This window comes from Periplaneta americana, chromosome 11 (assembly GCF_040183065.1).
Source record: "Periplaneta americana isolate PAMFEO1 chromosome 11, P.americana_PAMFEO1_priV1, whole genome shotgun sequence".
Classification (NCBI taxonomy): Eukaryota; Metazoa; Arthropoda; class Insecta; order Blattodea; family Blattidae; genus Periplaneta; species Periplaneta americana.
In genome coordinates, this window is record NC_091127.1 from 54,590,113 (window position 1) to 54,610,768 (window position 20,656).

Below are 20,656 nucleotides of genomic sequence, written 5' to 3' on the forward strand. Positions count from 1 at the left end.
ACACATGTATATAAGTGAGAAAATATGTTATAGTTAAGGTCTCACCTTCAATACATTGGTTGAAATATTAAATATTTCGGTATTTAATTTTTCTTTATATCCCCAAAATTAACATGTTATATAAATTAATCCTTTGACTATTACCGACGTATGTAAATCAATAATGATATGATATTTATTATTTATAGTTCACAGAAAATGAAATACATACATATAATCGTTTAAAACTTACATATACACACACTTTATAATTTTACACATAGATATATAATTTTTAATACAATTTCTAAAATTAAATATTTAATATAAGATGTTTTATCTTGCACATGCGTCTAGTTTTAGTGGAAGACTCAACTCACTTTAGTATGTTGTTACAATTGAAGACATTATTACAAAAACAACCCTTGTTAAAATTGCTATTTTTCAGGAGAACAATAAAAATAAATAGAACAACACATGTCAGCTGTTTCTGTACAACTGGTGTTTATCCTTGTGACTATTGCAACTGGCATGAGTCGTTTCTGGAGTCTATAAACATTTTAAATAGTAGCAAATGCGTCCTTAACTCAATTTCATTAAAAATGATTAGGACTGTTTTTGTAATAATGTCTTCAATTAGTATTTGTTCACTTGCCTAAGTTGTACTTCACGTTTAAGTCTGCAATGTGCAGCTAGTATATGTAAATCTTCAATTATTCTAGTATCTTTCATTCATCTTTCGCAACAGAAATATTTACACAGTTCATATAAACTCTCTTTGGTTGGCAAGCCTTCATTTCTTAATTTAATTTCATAGTATTCTTTATGCTCGACCATGCCGAAATGTAGTAATTATACACCTGGTAGCAGCCCTTTAATGGACCTCATTAAAGTACACCTATTCATTAAAGTTCAGGTGTTCCACCAATCAGAAAACACCATTGTAGCAATATGAAAGCGCAAGTATCCATTATTCTCGGATATGCAATCGAAAGACAACTAGCGAAACGTCACGGAGGCTGAAAATCCAATACTGTCTCAGAAGGTTATGTTCTGTTACTATAATAATTAGCGTTAATTGTAAATAATATTCAAATAAATTCAATTTGTCATCTCGTTTTTCAATGTCTAAATCAATTTCAAGGTTATATTAAGATTAATCTTTATTTTACTCTCTAGATTATATCAAGGTCAATGACATTTGTTGCTCGGAAAAAATCAATACTTTCGCGTCTGCGCACATCTCACAATTTACGAGATATTGCACAAGGTCACTTCCGCTCCCTAGTCAGATAAAAATAACATGAATCCTTTGAATAATTTCAAGCTAGAAATATGGTCGAGCATAAAAAGTCGTATGAAACTTGCCTATAATGGTAATTACTGTAAGACGCTCGTATAAAAATTATGAAACTCGCTTGCGCTCGTTTCATAAACATACTCGCGTCTTAATTACTACCATTATAGGCTCGTTGCATAATGTACTATTTGACATTACTTCAAAACTATTAAATTTAGAAATAAAAAAGATAGCTAAGTAGTTTCTACCAAGTCAAAAATGTTATTATCGGTGAGTCTTGAAAATGCATACCTGCCAAAATTGAATTTATATAAATCAGTAAAGAAAACTGTTATAACTGTTGCTTGATCATTATAGAATATTCAACATCTTCAGTTAATAATATTCAGAATCATGTATGTAGTTTTCTTCAAGACAGTTTTTAACTGTATACTTTTGTTTCTCCAGGTAATCGTTCCAGAGAACGAGCCGTTGGGCGCTACTATCGTAACAATGACAGCTGCAGATGGTGACGAGGGCCCTAATGGCATTGTACGATATTCTATATCGAGTGGCAACGAGCGAGAAGAGTTCCGTGTGGAACCTGCGACCGGAGCTATCACGATCCACCAACCTCTGGACTACGACACGGTGCCCGAATATCGCCTCAACATCACAGCATCGGACCTTGGGTTTGAGCCCCGGCAAGCCACCGCCATGCTCACAGTCACCCTCACAGACATCAACGACAATGCTCCCGTCTTCAATCAGACGTCGTATGAAGCCTTCCTGCCAGAGAACTCACCGCCACACTCAACAGTGTACCGAGTGCAAGCCCATGATGTGGATTCAGCCAAGAACGCAATCATCCAGTACTCTATAGTCGGCGGAAGCGGCAAAGACGTCTTCAGCATTGAATCCAAAACAGGAGTCATTTACTCCAAAACGAGTTTTGACTACGAGGAACAGAATATGTACGTTCTTGACATCCTTGCCGCTAATCCAGATTCGCCGATGTACGGTTCAACCAAAGTCGTAATTCACATAACAGGAAAGAATGAATTCTACCCAAGATTCATGCAACCTGTGTTCCATTTCGACGTCTCTGAATCTGCAGAAGTTGGTACAAGTGTCGGCATGATTCAGGCTACAGATCAGGACGCCGGAGATGATGGTGTTGTGTTTTATCTGTTCGTTGGATCGAGTAACGATCGTGGTTTTAGTATTGGTTCAGAGTCAGGTGTGATTAAAGTGTCCAGAAGGCTAGACAGAGAGACGCAGAACCGTGTCGTGCTAACCGTCATGGCAAAGAATGCGGGCGGAATCAGAGGCAACGATACTGATGAAGCCCAGGTGATAGTATCCATCCAGGACGGTAACGATCCGCCAGAATTCTTGCAGCCTTTGTATGATGCGATGGTATCTGAAGGAGCCTCACCTGGCACGAAAGTCGTCACCGTCAAGGCAGTTGACAAGGATGTCAGACCGCAGAACAATCAGTTCTCGTACTCCATCATTGGCGGGAACCAAGGACACGTATTCAAAGTAGATCCTGCAACCGGGGACGTGGAGACTACATCGCGACTAGATAGAGAGACTGTTCCGGCATACACACTGACTCTCGGAGCGATTGACACTGGTTCGCCGCCTCAGACAGGGACCACGACCGTCAGGATTGCTGTACAGGATGTCAATGATAACGGTCCGGTGTTTGATCCTCCGGAAGTGATCGGCTACGTGACGGAGAACGAGCCTCCTAATACAAGCGTGATGACTCTGACGGCGACGGATCCAGATCTCCCACCAAACGGTGCGCCCTTCACGTACCGGCTTGTCGGCGGGCGGCAAAAGGATCTGGTGACGGTGGAGAGGCATAGTGGCGTTGTCAAGACGACGAGGAGCATCGATCGTGAGACGACGCCCAGGCTCGACATTCTGGTGAGTGTACAAACCGGTTCTCTAATCTTTTTATTGCTGAAAGTACTCATATTCGCTTCTGAATCTTACTACATCTGCTGATGTTTGTTTCTAATAAGAATTAAGATTATGATTCTCATACAAAAAAGAAATGTGAGGAGGAACTGCCTGCTCGCGATATTTATGTCTGTTGTTATTTTAAAGAACTTCAAATCTTCTAGAAGTGTCCGACGATTACGAAATGATTTGCGGTCGTTAATTATCATACCCGTCAAAAGTGAATTCCTCCCCTAGGCTTAATTTATGGAAATTAATGTCCCGTATGAATAACTAAGCAGAATTTAGACATATTTGGATACAATCCTTCATCAGAAATGTACATTCCTTAGCGACTCAAGTTGTAGACGTGGTGCTCATGAGAATTTAGTTGACGTCTTCTAATCAGCCAGAACGGGATTCGATTCCAAGCATATTCTCTCATATTTGTAGCGGTGAGAAGATATAGAAAGGAGAGGAAATTATAGAAGAATGAGAGGAGAAAATACATGACCAATTATGGCACGATGAGAGAGGAGAGCGATGGAGAGGGAAAGAAAGAAAATTAGACGTTAGGGTAGTATGAGTGTCAAAGGGTAGATAAGAAAGGATACGAGTTTAACTAAAAAGAAGAAGAAATAACAGGATATAAACGGAAAGGATAGGAGAGAATGAAGAAATAAGGACCAAAGAGGAACGGAGAGGGCAGAAAAGGAGACGAAGAAGAAAGGAAATGGGAAAGTAAAAGAATAGCGTAGAGAGATGAAGAGGAGAGGAAAGTAGGTAGATGCAGATGGGATGACGAAACATCTATGGGATGGGATGGAACGAAATGATATGAGATTAATGAGTGGGGGCATAGGCGGAGTTACGGGGAGGCATGGGAGGCACTGCCTCCCCCCAAACTTGTCTGAATTTTTTTTCTACTAACGTTAGAAAATATTGAATTCAAAAGATATTTTTTACTTTTGTTTAGGATTAAGTTTCTGTTCTTAAATTGATGAATTAATGTCTTCAGATCACGTGTCTGGACTATAATCTTTATTTTAAATTTCTGAATGTATAAGAATATCTGTACCTCATTTGAGGAATGGAAGCACTGTAATGTTTCTTTTGTAACAGCCTGTACAAGTCTGCAGGTGTTCAGGCCGCCACTTGGAGAAATATGAATAACATACTGCATAGCAATCCAGAAAAAGAAAAGTCATCCCGGTATAATGTATAAACTTAAAGACGAGACAAAATAAAATAATTAGAGTTTGCATTTCATAATTATGATATCTTCAGGAAGGTAACATTTATATAAAAAAGTTTCTGTTGGCACTGTTATGTGGTTTTATTGATGTATGCATGTGTTTCTGTACGAGAGAGAAAAAGAGGGAGATTGTTTTAAGTTATGCCCTATTATAATTTGTAGTAAACCTACAGTTCAAGCTTTATACCCCACTTGGTCCGAAACATCGTGAATGTGGATGTAACACTGTAAGAAACATGCCCTTGAAAATACCTTTATTAAATAATCATATTCCGATATACTGTACCACGGTCAAGCTATAACGGGGGAGGAGGTAAATGATGTTCCCCATAACCTCGTTATATGGGGATTCTATGGTTTTGCTTTGCCCCCTCTCAAGGAAGTGGGTCTCTCTCTGCCTATGAGTGGCAGAATGTTATAAGTAGGCTTCGTATTCCAGCTACCTAAAGGCTGAAGTTAAAGACACATTGGGTATATAGTACGCCGAACACAAGTAATGCAACGGATAAAAATAGAAACAAACAGGTCGTCGCTGCGTGTTCGTGGCGTACAGTCAACTCCCGACATTCCGAGGCTATACTAGTAAACATATGCTTGAGCTGTGATGTTAATGTTCGTTGTGGTCTTTGCAGTGAATAGGCCTAATAACGTACATTCGTAAGTTACGGAACTTGAACATATGCGGATATCACTTGAAATTATTTTATATTGCAAGAAATTCTTTGAATAGCACATGACGATATTGTGCATGATGTAGTACAAGATATTTGTATTGTCTGATATTTTTTCATGTTTCATTAGGGTATTACATGTCGCACATCACTGAAAACCCAGTAATTTTCTATGTACTTTTCTAGAAATTCCCTAAAATGTAGATTATTTAATTTCTTAATTTGGATGTTCGTACTGAACATCATGCTAGGCTACAAAAATCCAGGCTAAACGTCGAGTTAATACCTTCATAATTTTCATATTGTGATGGTACTGTTCTTTTGGATTACGTTGAATACACTTTCTGTGCCTTTTGGTATTTCATTGTCTTTCATTGCACTGTTTTTGTCACTTTTACGTTTATTTTACGCAATTTATATGTAATGTTGTCTATATTGACAGTGAAAATATTAGTTCAAATATCCTCAGCTATTTCCTGCAATATTACACGCTTTGAGCGTCTTACCTATGACATTTTACCTCTGCAATGAACCGTCAATCAGTCACAAATATGTAGTTATTTAAATAATACGACTAGTAAGAGCAGTGATCGACAAGATTACTCACTATGGCTGCGTCCCGGTTTTGACTTTCTAGAGGAAGAGAGCAGAGGATGCGTAGTTATTTTGTAGACGAACGTACCTGTATCTGCGCTGTGACGTCACATATACTTTGAATCAGGCAACTTCATTCTGATGAAAGAGTAATGGAACGGAGAAAAATTCTCTCCGACGCCGGGATTTGAACCCGGGTTTTCAGCTCTACGTGCTGACGCTTTATCCACTAAGCCACGCCGGATTCCACCCCGGCGTCGGAAGAATCGTCTCAGTTTTAAGTTCCAACTCTTGGGTTCCCTCTAGTGGCCGCCCTCTGCACTACGTTATAGATATCTATGAACCTAGGGCCGAAGTCCACACATGTGCTGAGGTGCACTCGTAATGAGTGACTAGTTGGCCGGGATCCGACGGAATAAGCGCCGTCTTAAATTACGAAGTGATTTACGCATATCATATATATTATTATAATGTACCGAAGTACATATGATATTTCCATGCAGATATTCTGCGTCATCATACGATGAAAGAGTAATGGAACGGAGAAAAATTCTCTCCGGCGCTGGGATTTGAACCCGGGTTTCCGTCGGATCCCGGCCAACTAGTCACTCATTACGAGTGCACCTCAGCACATGTGTGGACTTCGGTCCTAGGTTCATAGATATCTATGACGTAGTGTAGAGGGCGGCCACTAGAGGGAACCCAAGAGTTGGAACTTAAAACTGAGACGATTCTTCCGACGCCGGGGTGGAATCCGGTGTGGCTTAGTGGATAAAGCGTCAGCACGTAGAGCTGAAAACCCGGGTTCAAATCCCGGCGCCGGAGAGAATTTTTCTCCGTTCCATTACTCTTTCATCGTATGATGACGCAGAATATCTGCATGGAAATATCATTTGTACTTCGGTACATTATAATAACTTCATTCTGGTTTATAGGTAGCTGGAATACGAAGCCTAGTTATAAGAGAGAGAAGAGTGGTGAGTGTCGCTGGAAGAAATATGAAAAAGGTAGAGAGAAGAGAAAAAGAAAACGACAGGGGAGATACGGGGAAAAAAGAGAACAGGAGAGAAAAATAAAGGGAAAACGAAAACGTATATTAAATGTAGAAGTAAAAGGCGACAAATAGGCATGCATTTAGTCAGTCTGTAGATACGTATGCGAATAAACGAGTGGCCCTGGTCTTGATAACCCTTGACAAAGGGAACAAGTCTTTACTTTCAACGTCCTAAAACTTGTGTAGAAATCCAGGAGTAATGATAATTGTTTTCTTGTGACGACAGGTTGAGGTGGAGGACAGCGGGGAACCTCGGATGAAGTCGCAGCATCCCGTCACCATCTTGGTACTGGACCAGAACGACAGTCCTTCAACTCCACGCGCCGTCCACGTGTTGGTGCACGCGTTCAACGATGCTTTTCCTGTTGGGAAGATCGCCGACGTGCATCCCAATGACGCTGATACGTCGGGCGAGTACCACTGCAAGATCTTGTCCAGCGCTCCGCCCACTCGCGGCATCCTGACCATCCCCAGCGGTTGCGATCTCCACACCTCCAAGGTGACGCCAGGCTCTGGATACTCTCTCAGCATATCCGGGAACGACGGTCGACATCCGGACGTCATCTCGACTGTCACAGTCGAATTCGTCTCCTTCGACAACTCTACTGTGGAGAACAGCGTCACCCTCAGGCTTGAGAATATGACGGCATCGAAATTTCTCACCCACTTCTACAAAGGTTTGCTAGACGTTCTCAAGTCCACCTTCGGCGCAGGCGATATTGTATACATGTACAGTCTTCACGAGGCAGACGGAGGTCTGGAATTATCAGTAGCTGCAAGAAGTCCTAAAGGATACCGCGGAAAATCCCAGATGCTCGAGATGCTGGGCAGGAAACGAGCTACGATTCAACAGCTCCTTCAGTCTGCCGCCATCATCGTGGGTTACACTCCGTGCCAGAGACCGACATGTGAGAACGGCGGGCAATGCAGTGATGGAATAAGAGTTCACGGCGAAACAAGAATCACCGATAGTCAGACAGTCGTCTTTACCTCGCCACTTGTCAGCCATGATTTCACATGCCGGTGTACCGACGGTTTTACAGGGAAGCGGTGTGACAGGAGACAAGATCCTTGCTCACCCAATCCTTGCCAAGCTGGTGGAACTTGCAGACGTCAGGGTTTCGACTTCCAATGCGTGTGCCCACCTCTGCGTGAAGGCAAACTCTGTGAGCTTGAGAGGGGCGATGTCTGTGATGGTAATCCTTGTCTTAACGGTGGATCCTGTAGAGAGAGTCCGGATGGCTCCAGTTTCTTCTGCCTCTGCAGACCTGGTTATCGTGGCAACCAGTGTGAGGCAGCGGCGGATTCCTGCAGACCGAATCCTTGTCTCTACGGTGGTTTATGTATCAGCTTGAAGCCTGGTTACCGGTGTAGCTGTCCAGAAGCGAGGTACGGCCGTCATTGTGAGAGAGCGACGTTTGGCTTCAACGAGCTCTCCTTCATGACTTTTCCGCCTCTGGACGCTGGCACCAACGATATCTCAGTGGTATTTGCGACGACGAAGCCAGACGCGTTACTGGTGTATAATTTCGGTGCACAGACTGGAGGAAGATCTGACTTCGTGGCTCTGGAGTTGGTGGCGGGGCGCGCTGTGTTTTCGTATGGCGGAGCACGAACAGCAATTACGTCCGTGATGGTAAATGGCGGCTCTCTGGCTGATGGGGAGTGGCATAAAGTGACCGCCACCAGAAACGGTCGTGTTGTGTCCCTCAGCATCGCGGCGTGTACCGAGCATGGGGATGTCTGCAAGGAGTGTCGACCTGGAGACGCCACTTGCTACGCCGACGACATCGGACCTGCTGGGTGAGTCATATATTTCTGACTGTTGCAACAATTAACGAATAGGTGCATCATTATCGAAGCTTTTCCTTTCCACACCGGAGATCCGGTTTCATATCCTGGCAAGTCCAAGTGAAATTATATCGTGCATCAAAACCAAACTGTTATTGGCTGTTTGTTGATATATTTTCTCTGTTAATGTTTATACAGAATATGAAGAATCGGCACACAAAATCTCCAACTCCGAGATTTGTATAAATTTCAGTATGCATTAATCAATTTATATGCAGCCTAATAGTCGGTTATTTAAGGACGTTGCATCAACTACTAGGTTATTTAGCGTCGATTGAATTAGTGTTAGCGAGATGAGTCCGAGGGTTCGCCATGAGATTATCTGAGATCCGCTTTACATTTAGGAAAATCTCGGAAAAACCTAACCAGGCAATTATCCTAAGCGGGGATCGAATCCACGTCTAAGCTACGACGATGACCAAATTATTTAATTTAAATATATTTTGAGGAAACTACGCTTTGGTGTTATCGGTAAATTTGCTCAAGTTCGTGGCCAAATTATCGAATTGAAACATATGTTGAGGAAACTACACTTTGGCGTTATCGGTAAATAGGCTCAAGTTCGTGGCAAAGTTATCGAATTGAAACATATGTTGAGGAAACTACGCTTTGGCGTTATCGGTAAATAGGCTCAAGTTCGTGGCAAAGTTATCGAATTGAAACATATGTTGAGGAAACTACGCTTTGGCGTTATCGGTAAATAGGCTCAAATTCGTGGCCAAGTTATCGAATTGAAACATGTTGAGGAAACTACGCTTTGGCGTTATCGGTAAGTAGGCTCAAGTTCGTGGCCAAGTTATCGAATTGAAACATGTTGAGGAAACTACGCTTTGGGGTTGTCGGTAAATAGACTCAAGTTCATGGCCAAGTTATCGAATTGAAACATATGTTGAGGAAACTACGCTTTAGTGTTATCGGTAAATAGACTCAAGCTCGTAGCCAAATTATTGGATTGAAACATTTTGAGGAAACTTGGAGTTGTATATTACAAAAATTAAAATTTCTCTAGGTCGTATTTAGTGTGCAATAAGTGCTTTACTTCGGTTTAACGTGCCACGAATAATATACTTGCTTCGATTTTCTTATTCCATCATCATTTCGGAAAATTTCTTTCAACTTTCATTTAATAAGGAATCTATCGCGGTTAGATACGTATTTCACTTCTCTGAAAATAAGACCAAAACTATATAGCCTATATCTTGATAATGAGAAATGAAAATACGATAAAATGAGACCGTGAAAGGCATAAATTTGATTAAATCTGTAAGTCACTTTGTAAATTAGTTCTGAATAATAAAAAAAACAAAGTCAGCATAATACATCAAGAATATAAATTGGTAGAAACTTAGTTTCAGAAAGTTATTTACGCGTGTTTTGTGTAGCAACAATATTATCAAGGAAACAAACCGAGAAAAAATATCTCCCTTTGAATGTGGTTTTGACCCTAAATCAAGAGCTCGACTACCATTCTCGTTACGATTTTTCTTAATTGCACTAATCTTCTTAATTTTCGACGTAGAAATTGCACTACTATTACCAATAACAATAATTATTACATATACATCAAGAATTATAATACGGTCTGAAGTAATAAAGTACACCAGTGAACCCCTCATTTGTGCTAACCACACGTTATTTCCTTACTAGTTTGATGATCGTTCACCTCTGCTGAGGCATATGGACGTTAGGTCAGTAGTCGGCTGGTAGGCTTTGTCATTTGCGCAATGGATTTTTTTAGCGTTCCCGAAATATTAAGACAATGTATTTTGCTTAAAATTCAAGTGATAGGTAACCATTTGATCTATATGTATACCTGTATTATATGTAACCAAGTTTCTTGCAATTACAAGAAAAACGTAATATTTACTCTAATAGTTTCGCAATTCTGTGTTGATTATTATAAGATTGCATACTAAACATAAGCCTATACATCAGCCATTTTCAACCGGTGTGCCTCGGCACACATGTGCTGCGAATGAGAATGATCCGCTGGCGTGCAGCGAGAAAATGAAAATAGTATAGGTTGTCGTAGTAAATTGGAAACATAAAAGTGAAAAGAGTAGTAAGAAAGTGAGTCCACAAGAGTGAACATTCAGTAAAAACATTTCCGTCCACCACTGTGGAGTAACGATTAGCACATCTGACAGTGAAACGAGCGGCCCGGCTTCAAATCCTGGTTGGGACAAGTTACCTGGTTGGGTTTTTTCCAGGGTTTTTTCTTAACCAATTGAAGCAGAATTGTTAGGTAACTTTCGTTGTTGGATCTCGGACTCATTTCGCCATTATTAATTCACATATCATCATTATCCATACCATAGCTTGGGTTAAGTTCACGGTGCGGCGTGCTGTTCTTGTACAAGAGCGCGGCCGTTCGGCTACCCAATCATTCACAGAATATGCCTCAGGCTACAGTGTAAGCCTTCGGGTCCCTCCTCCGTACAAGAGAGGAAAGAAAAAACATTCCCTCTAAAACCCTCAAAATTCCCTCGTTGTTGAGAACCACTGGTTTAGATTAAGTGTGCCATGGGATTTTAAATTATAGCTATAGTGTGCCACATGTTGAAAAACGCTGTTATACATAATAATCTGGCGTGAACAGTGCAAGTTTTGCAGTATTATTTGTTGTCTTGAACCACGATTGGCTCTTTTCTTGAAAGAAAATAACGAATATATCAACAAACTAAACCATCTAGGTCTTATTTATATTGCATGCTCTTCGATACCATTCTCGATCTTCCATTAACGCATTAATCCTGCATTATGGAAGAATTCTTCGATTCGACGTAAATATATTACGCTTCAATCATTATTCATTCATTCATTGTGTTCTGACAAAGGGCAGGTCTTTCACTACAAACCCAGCATTCTCCAGGCTTTCCTATTTTCTGCCTTCCTCTTAGTCTCCGTATATGGTCCATATATCTTAATGTAGTCTATCATTTGATATCTTCTTCTGCTCTGAACTCTTCTCCCGTTCACTATTCCTTCCAGTGCATCTTTAAGAAGGCAGTTTCTTCTCAACCAGTGACCCAACCAATTCCTTTTCCTCTTCGTGATCAGTTTTTGCATCATTCTTTCTTTACCCACTCTTTCCAACACAGTTTCGTTTCTTATTCTGTCTGTCCACTTCACACGCTTCATTCTTCTTCATATCCATATTTCAAATGCTTCTCTTCACTTCGTCGTAATGTCCATGTTTCTGTTCCATACAATACTACACTCCACACAGCGTACTACACTAGCCTCTTCCTTAGTTCTTTCTCCAGAGGTCCACAGAAGATGCTCCTTTTTCTATTAAAAGTTTCCTTTGCCATTGCTATTCTCCTTATGACTTCCTGGCAGCAGTTCATGTTACTGCTTATAGTACATCCCAAATATTTGAAGCTGTCCACTTGCTCTACTGCCTCATTTAGAATTCGTGTTTACCTGCTTTACTTTTCTTTCTGTGACCATGTTCTACGTCTTGTTGACATTTATCTTCATTCCATACTGCTCACAGCTGTCATTTAGTTTCAGTAGCATATCCCTTAGTATCATCTTTCCTAATTTTACTTCAAAACTTTTGCATGTTGTTGAATAAAATAACTAGTTGCAGCATGTAATGACCAGGCTTCGCATGTTTGTCACAAGAGTTATATTGGATACAGTAGTTTCTTCTGGTACATTAATGACGTAAGTCAAAGGCGCAAGCAGGTTACAAAACCGTTATGAGTTCTGACTTGTGTAGAAGCACACGTTATTACGTATGTATATTTGTATGTCGATGAGTTCGTGATCTCCTTCAGTCATAGAGGAGATGCACCAGGAGACAAATGTCGCCATCAATATTTACACTTACTTACAAATAGCTTTTAAGGAACCCGGAGGTTCATTGCCGCCCTCACATAAGCTCGCCATTGGTCCCTATCCTGTGCAAGATTAATCCAGTCTATATCATCATATCCCACCTCCCTCAAATCCATTTTAATATTATCCTCCCATCTACGTCTCAGTCTCCCCAAAGGCCTTTTTCCCTCCTGCCTCCCAACAAACACACTATAAGCATTTCTGGATTCGCCCATACGTCCCACATGCCCTGCCCATCTCAAAAGTCTGGATTTATTGTTCCTAATTATGTCAGGTGAAGAATACAGTGTGCAGTTTTGCGTTGTGTAACTTCCTCCATTCTCCTGTAACTTCATCCCTCTTAGCCCCAAATATTTTCCTAAGAACCTTATTCCCAAACACACTTAATCTCTGTTCCTCTCTCAAAGTGAGAGTCCAAGTTTCACAACCATACAGAACAACCGGTAATAGGCCTATAACTGTACAATCAATATTTACAGTTCAATCATTTTGTCAAGACACTCGCGATGCGCAGATGGGGAACAACGTTTCTGTAGAGGGGGTAGGAGGAGAAGGGAAGGTTGGGCGTGTGTCTACCGAGTTCAAGGCAAAGGCTGACCCATTCCCATATAATTCGTAAGTAGACTCATCCGAGCTCCTGCGCAGCTCTGTAGGAAGAGTGGGGGAGTGTCTGGATATAATGCATGAGCTGTACACTACAGTTGTTTATTTCGGAATTTTGAATTTATTAGTTTCGTGTAAGGAATGGTAACATATTCTTTGAATGTATATTTTTTTGTAATTGGAATAGTAGTTATTTCAATAAATAAGTGTAAATTATTGTTTGTATATATTTATAAAACTTCTCTTGTATACAATATTATCAGATTATTAATTTTGAAATTCAGTTGTAATCAATAGCGTGGCATACATATTTGTTCGAAACGTTTCGATTGTACAAACAGTTAAAATTAAGTTGCAGTGTTGTCATGATATGCTCCATTATATTTTACATTCACCGTAGGCCTACTGTACCGCCAATTACGCAGTGAGCGCCAGACATTTGAACTCCCTCCGTACAAGGCTATATTCCTCAATAAATTCAGCGTGACAAAAATGCGAAGCCTGGTAATGACATTGTTCTTTACCTTTGTGTCAGCGTCACTTTTACACTTAAGTTTGCATTGACAATGAAGCCTGACAAGTAAAAGATTAAGTCAGTCACGACTCTCCTTAACCTCCAGACGTATGCGACAGATGATGAAAATCTGAATGTCTAGAACAGCGGTGACCAAAACTCGAGCTGCAGTGATTACATGCGACAGACAGCCTATGAAGTAAGGAGACGGAGGAAAGGTACTTTACATGAAAACTACAACCAGTGGTGGTTCCTATACTAACATCTTGATCAATCCCGTGGATAAAAATCTCAAGCTTTGCTGTATCAGTAATGCCCCTGCTGTCATCAAGAGCCAGTGAATAATATACTATTGTTCTTGCTTCTTTTTTAATATATAATCTTGAATATAATCAGGAATTTTCTAAATTCTTCTCTCGATACTTGGTCCAGAAATTCGTAGTTTTTCAAAATTAAAAATTTCTTATGGACAAGTTATTTAAGCTATTTTAATCATTACTCCTTTGAGAAATTCTGTTCTATTAAAAGCTATAGCACGAGATATTTCAAACCCCATTAGATAGCTGACTTCTTACATTTATTTATCTCATCTTTCTCTTCCTGGCTATGATTTAAGGCATGTCAATTCCTGGCTTTTAACAGTTCGTTGACACATAATATTGAATCAGTTTTTCTACAATATTATTGTTAAATGAATAACTAATAAATAGTTACCCTCATCTAAAGATTAAGAAGATTAAATTGAGATAAAACTTAATAATTTTATCCTTCTAGGGAGAAAATCTAAAAATATCGATATTTATGCACGTACAGAAGAATTATAGAAACACATACTTAGTAGTCAGTAATTATTATTATAATAATAATAATACATTATTCGGGGTGGCAATTAATGTTTCTATATACTCCTAATTAAACTGTTGAGCAAAGTAAACATATTACGTTTTGTCCGACAGAACAACAAAGAAGTTCTCCTCATTCTTTACGTTTACGATAACACCTCTTACTGCTTGTAGAGACGGAGTTTGTAGAGCGACATTATACCGCTACTGCTTGCCTTCAGTACGTGAATGAAACACACAGCAATGTACAGATAACTCCTCATACACGATGTAATCACGACACCCGCTTTGGTCACCGCTGGTCTAGAATTTCTCTTTGATACTTATCTAACGCCCAGTCGTCTTGTACAAATTTTTACCTTGTTGATGCCTCTTGACATCCTAGATAATGATTTACTGCACAAGGTCACACGCCTCTGTCATAGCAAATTATCCCTATCAGCATTTCGGAATTTTGGAAACAAGTTAATAAAATAATAGGATGTCTTCGTAATATTGCTGGTAACTTTGTTCGCTGATATTTAGGGCCTAATATAAATACCATTTTTAGGTTTTCATGGTGATTAACTTTTTTGTTATTTTTATTATATTAAATCATAACCTTGATCGGATACGATACAGCCTTTCATCGCTGGTATTAATGACAGACTTCCACAAGCAAGATTATGATGCCAAGGGCCGATGAGATATTTGCAGTGCCTGTACATTTACATACCAACTGCCGCAATGTACAACAAGGGCTCAAGGAGCTTCCAGTATTATAACATCTTGTTCATAAATAAATCACATGCGATAGTAGTAATTTTATTTCAGTTTTCTGGTACAAGATCTTTAATAATTAAACAGTGCCGCTGTTTTAAGAAATTTACAAATTCAAAAATTGTCCTACAATTACTCAACATTTGACTTCATGCTTAGAATACTGACGTGGATCCTGTTTCGAACCTAACAATTCGACTTTCTGAACGTTAGCTTCCTACCTGCATCTTGTTCTACCCAGCAGCCTTTCCCTCAGGCTTTCAAACAAAAACTTTGTATACATATTCTCTTGTTTCTTCTACAGTATATGGACAACATGTAATACTCAATACAGATACCGGATTTTAGATTACGGACTGAAACTCATGAAGTTTATCTACAACTCTCTGACGAAAGAGATTTTTACATCAGATCAAAATTCACTTTCAACGTTTGTACACAAGCGAATACTAAAACAAAAACAAAAACGTGGCTCCTAGTATAGACTTTCGGTCTTACTAATAAAAACTCTATATACAGACGTTTAACTGTCTTATACTTATACAATGAGTAGCTCATTTATACGTCGTGTGTAAATTCCTTACTAATAACCTAGATCATATATGTAACAGATATGTCGGGCTTATAGGCTTTGAGGTTAACAACTTTTGTCAGGTTTACTACGCTGCCATCTAGTTATTACATAAGGAGTCACGTCGTAATTCCCATTTGAATTGCATTAGCGATTGTGCTGCCATCTCGTGTTCGTTTACGGCGGACGGGTGGCGATCCTGGCGGTTGTTCTCTTCAAAGTGCTGCCGATTTTAACGTAGCGAGGAATTATCTGTTACATATATGATCTAGGCTAATAATCACTACATACGTCGCGTATAACAGTACAACTGTTACACAGCTACGTCATAGTTTCGTCATTACTTCGTTACGAAAGATAATAGAATATCTGAGGTTCTCTATTGCATCCGGTAGAGCGCTCTAGTGTGGCGTGTTAAGTATCGATAATACAACTGGCTCTAATCGATTACCATACTATATTTTGGTCAAAGAGTACAAGCTACAGTAATATTATTCTAATTATTCTGTGCTCTTTGGTTTGTTCTTCTTTGGTTACTAGGCAACCATCATCATAAAATGACAGTCGATACGAACAGCTGTTAGAGGGGCGGCCATTTTTTCTCTATATACAACGCTTAAAAACAATGGGTTTCGTGTATATAACTACTGCAAAGCAATTCCCATTGTATAGTTACAGGCTGTTTATACATCCATCGCTTCTGCATGGTTTATTAGTAAAGTTTTCTGTCTCAACTCTGCATAAGTCTAGTATAAAAACTATACACGGTTTATTAGTAAGACTGTTTATTTATTTATTTGTTTATTTATTTATTTATTTATTTATTTATTTATTTATTTATTTATTTATTTATTTATTTATTTATTTGTTTTGTTTTGTTTTGTTTTGTTTTGTTTGGTTTGTTTAGTTGATTCTTTGTATCTATCTATCTATCTATCTATCTATCTATCTATCTATCTATCTATCTATCTATCTATCTATCTATCTATCTATCTATCTATCTATCTATCTATCTATTTATTTATTTATTTATTTATTTATTTATTTAACTAGGTAGCTAGCTAGCTAGTGAATACAAATTAAATTTATAAAACAAAAATGTTTCTAGCCACTACCGTAAGAGCCAAGCTCGTGTACGGTGTGGTCTTAAAAATTAATTAAAAACAATTTTAAAATTAAGTTTAAAATGTAGCATTAAATGTTCCGCTATGTTATACTAAGCGTGGGCATAGAGGAGGGGAGGTGTAAATAATCGATTTCACTCCTTTCACAATATTTCAGACGTAGCTGCTGTGTTTACATTAAAGAGTAACTGCATGAACTTGGCTTCTCTTCCGCCTAGGGAAAACTAATGCTGCGTGCCATTACATTAAATATTTCAAATCAAATAAAATACGTAATATAGGCATTCATATTATGGTTATTATGGCTTAGCACTCATTATAAATAATCATTTTAGGCTCTATATCGCCTATACTGTTTGGTCAGAACGAATCTTGAGTTAAGATGAATACTACACATAAACGTAAATCAGTTACGAGATGATAGGCTGTTACAATAGACGTGTACGCGCAATATTTTTCATCAGGTTCATTTTAGAAAAAAAATTGTTCGCAGACATATGTGGATTCAAACATTTCCAGCTTCTTAGCTGCGAAATTACGTAAGTTACAAGACTTGTCACTAGGTAATAATTCATACAATTCCTTGCCGGTTTTAGCTGACATTTTAAAAAGGGTATTGTTCTCTATGATTCGCCCGTGTGTTTGAAATGCAGTAAATTGATCGGACTTCATTTTCAACTGGTAGTGATTGTGGGTTGGCTTTTCCATTAACAAATTATTCTCGACGATTCTTGAAAACTTTCTCACTATTTCATCCTACTTACTTACAAATGGCTTTTAAGGAATCCGCAGGTATATGAATCAAATAATTAGAGAATGGAAACAATTACCTCATGGATATATATATACAACTCAGTAGACATTTACAAGTGGATTCATTACTTTTTGCAGACGATTTAGCTCTGGTGACATCCTCAGAAGATGAATTCAACGTTCAATTTTTAATTTTAACAAAATTGGAAATAAATATGATATGAAAATCAATAAAGAAAAACCTAAAATTATGGCCTTCTGCGGAAAATATTCTGTGCCTAGCAAAATATGTTTAGATTCAAAAATATTAGAAAGAGTAAATTATTTTACATATCTCGGATACACATTATCTTTTTCGATGAAGTAGACATTTCACAGAAAATTTTTAAATACACCAAAGCAATGGGAACAATTAACAACATTATGAAACCTTCCCTAGTACAAAGGCATACTAGAATTTACCTGTACAAGACCTTGGCGAGACCTGTACTTTGTTACGGCAGTGAGGCATGGACATTGAGGAAGAAAGACGAAAACAGAATAACGGCCAATGAAATGAAATTTATGAGATATACAGCGGGATATACGAAATGGGATCACAAACGCAATGAAGATGTAATGGAAGAATTACAACTAGAACCTGTAATTAGTCACGTAAAACATTATCGGAACAACTGTATAAATCATCTGCATCGCGTGCGTAGAGATAGAATTCCAAAAGTCATGCTCCACTATCGTCCAAACGGGAAGAGATCTCTCGGTCTTCCAAAAAAGCGCTGGATTAAAAATTCAACTGTGAGATCGTAATAGGCCATATGGCCTAATACTTGAAGTGAAGAAGAAGAAGAAGAAGAAGAAGAAGAAGAAAAGTCGGAATTTAACCAAGACCCTTGTTGGCGCTGGACATACTATGTATGGACTTAAAGTTGTAGACGATGTGATGATGACCGAAAGGTGTACGACCATAGTTGAGGTGGACAAAGAGTAGTGACCGAAGTGTCCTGGAAGTCTCTTGTTTTCTTACAAACTAAAAACTCATCACCGGTATTTTGAATTAGCTTTCTGTAATTTTTATAAATAGGCCTGCTGGTTTTCAAGAACGAAGCTTTTCAAGCGTCACAGAGTCATAACCTTTTCAATAATTTCTAACGATTGTTTAACAAAATGTAAGCGGATTTCTTTTATTGGCTTCGTTATATCCAGTTCAGAATGGACATCAGTATTCTGGCAGTTAAACTTAAAATGGCTGTAGCATCGTCTGACGGTGCCCTTCCTCAAAGTCTGTCTGCTGATGTGCATTTTTAACTCTTCGTAACTGCCCACGCACTTCGTCGGGGATCACTGGGGGGAAGGTAGAGAAACCTTCGGACGGTTATTGAAGGAATATTTTTTTATTATTATTTTTATTTTATAGGCCCACTTGCTGGGACATGGGGCTCTTATACGAATGCGAATTTATTACCTCCTTGCTTTCAACCTCATAAGCCATTATATACAAAAGTTCATTGTTATGATGGGCCTTGTTGGGTGAAATTTTGAATTCTGCATGCGGCTTAAGATTGTGGTTTATATTTCTAGTCATAAATATTATTTGAAAACGGTCATTTCACTGCATGTCTCTGTAACTATTAGTAACGATACTGTCCTAATAAATCAGTTTTTTAAGAACATGTCATCAATATGTTCAGTGACAAAACTGCAAACGTAGGCTATGTGCTACCAACTTTGTTCGTCTTCAGTCTGATCCCTTTATTTTTTATATTCAACTTGAAAATGTATTGTGGGTCCCTATCACCACAGCATGGCGCGTCCTCAGGTTGCGGATAGAGGAAACCGCCACCGGATATGGAGGGTAGTTGCGAATATAATTGAATAAGCAGTCGCGGACAGCCGATAAGGGGTGGTCCTCCAGCTTGAAGGTTGAGCGAAGGGCTAACAACCCATCACCGTAAAAAACTAGCTTGTTACGAAATCCCAAAACGCAGAACTGCACGCATTGTATTCTTCATCTGACATAATTAGAAACATTAAATCCAGACGTTTGAGATGGGCAGGGCATGTAGCACGTATGGGCGAATACAGAAATACATATGAATGGTGAATTTGCAAAAGGACTTAAGTCCCTAAAAGTAGTTTTGAGAAAATTAAAGAAAACTGTTTTTAGCCTCGCTCAATCATATATTGTTATATGTAAGAGAAATAGTTTTATTATAAAAATTCATACTTTTGTATTCTTCTTCAGATCGTAAAAAATTTAATTATCTTCAGGACTTAAGTTGTTCTGCAAATTCACTTCAATCCTGCATCATAATTATTAAGTTACTGACACATAAACATGTTTAACTAAATGTATTTATACAAAAATCATAAATTAACCTTATTGCAATTGTTGAACAACATTATCTTGAACAATTTGTTAATCACAAGAGCACAGACAACTCTTAGGAGTGTTATAACGAGATACAGCTTAGTTTCATCTTTCAATTCTTTGTCGTCTCCCATGCTGTAATGTTTTCGTAAAATGTATGCACGTCTTCTTTATCACGAATGTACTTAAGCATTTTACGAATATCTTGAATTTTGGTTTCATTGATCGAGGATAAACCACTGTGTTGGAAAGTGTGGAGAAAGAATGATGCTGAAAATGATCAAGAAGTAGAAAGGGAATTGGTTGTGTGCACTGGCTGAATAGTACTGCCTACTGAAGAATGCACTGGAATGAATGGTGAATGTGAGATAAGTTCGGAAAGAATTATCAATGACAACAGACAAAAAACAATTTGTCAGCTGATTGTATGATTAAAATTACATATTATGTAAGTTTCTTCAGCATTTGACAGGAAAAACAACTTAAGTCCAGGACTAAAGTCATTTTATCCCTTAACCAAATATTCTGCTGCAAATAAAAACTATACAAAAGTAGTGGATTAAAGCCATTCTGCTATTAAACGATGCCCCTTGCACTTACTTACAAATGGCTTTTAAGGAACCCGAAGGTTCATTGCCGC

General features: G+C 38.7%; 1 protein-coding gene across 1 annotated transcript in view; it reads left to right on the forward strand.

Annotated features, from left to right (window-relative positions):
• LOC138709007 (cadherin-related tumor suppressor-like) overlaps positions 1-20,656 on the forward strand; it is a 553,993-nt gene that overhangs the window by 511,775 nt on the left and 21,562 nt on the right. The window contains exons 11-12 of the mRNA XM_069839450.1: positions 1,727-3,196; positions 7,012-8,588. Coding sequence (XP_069695551.1) covers positions 1,727-3,196; positions 7,012-8,588 — 3,047 coding nt within the window. The remainder of the gene's footprint in view (positions 1-1,726; positions 3,197-7,011; positions 8,589-20,656) is intronic.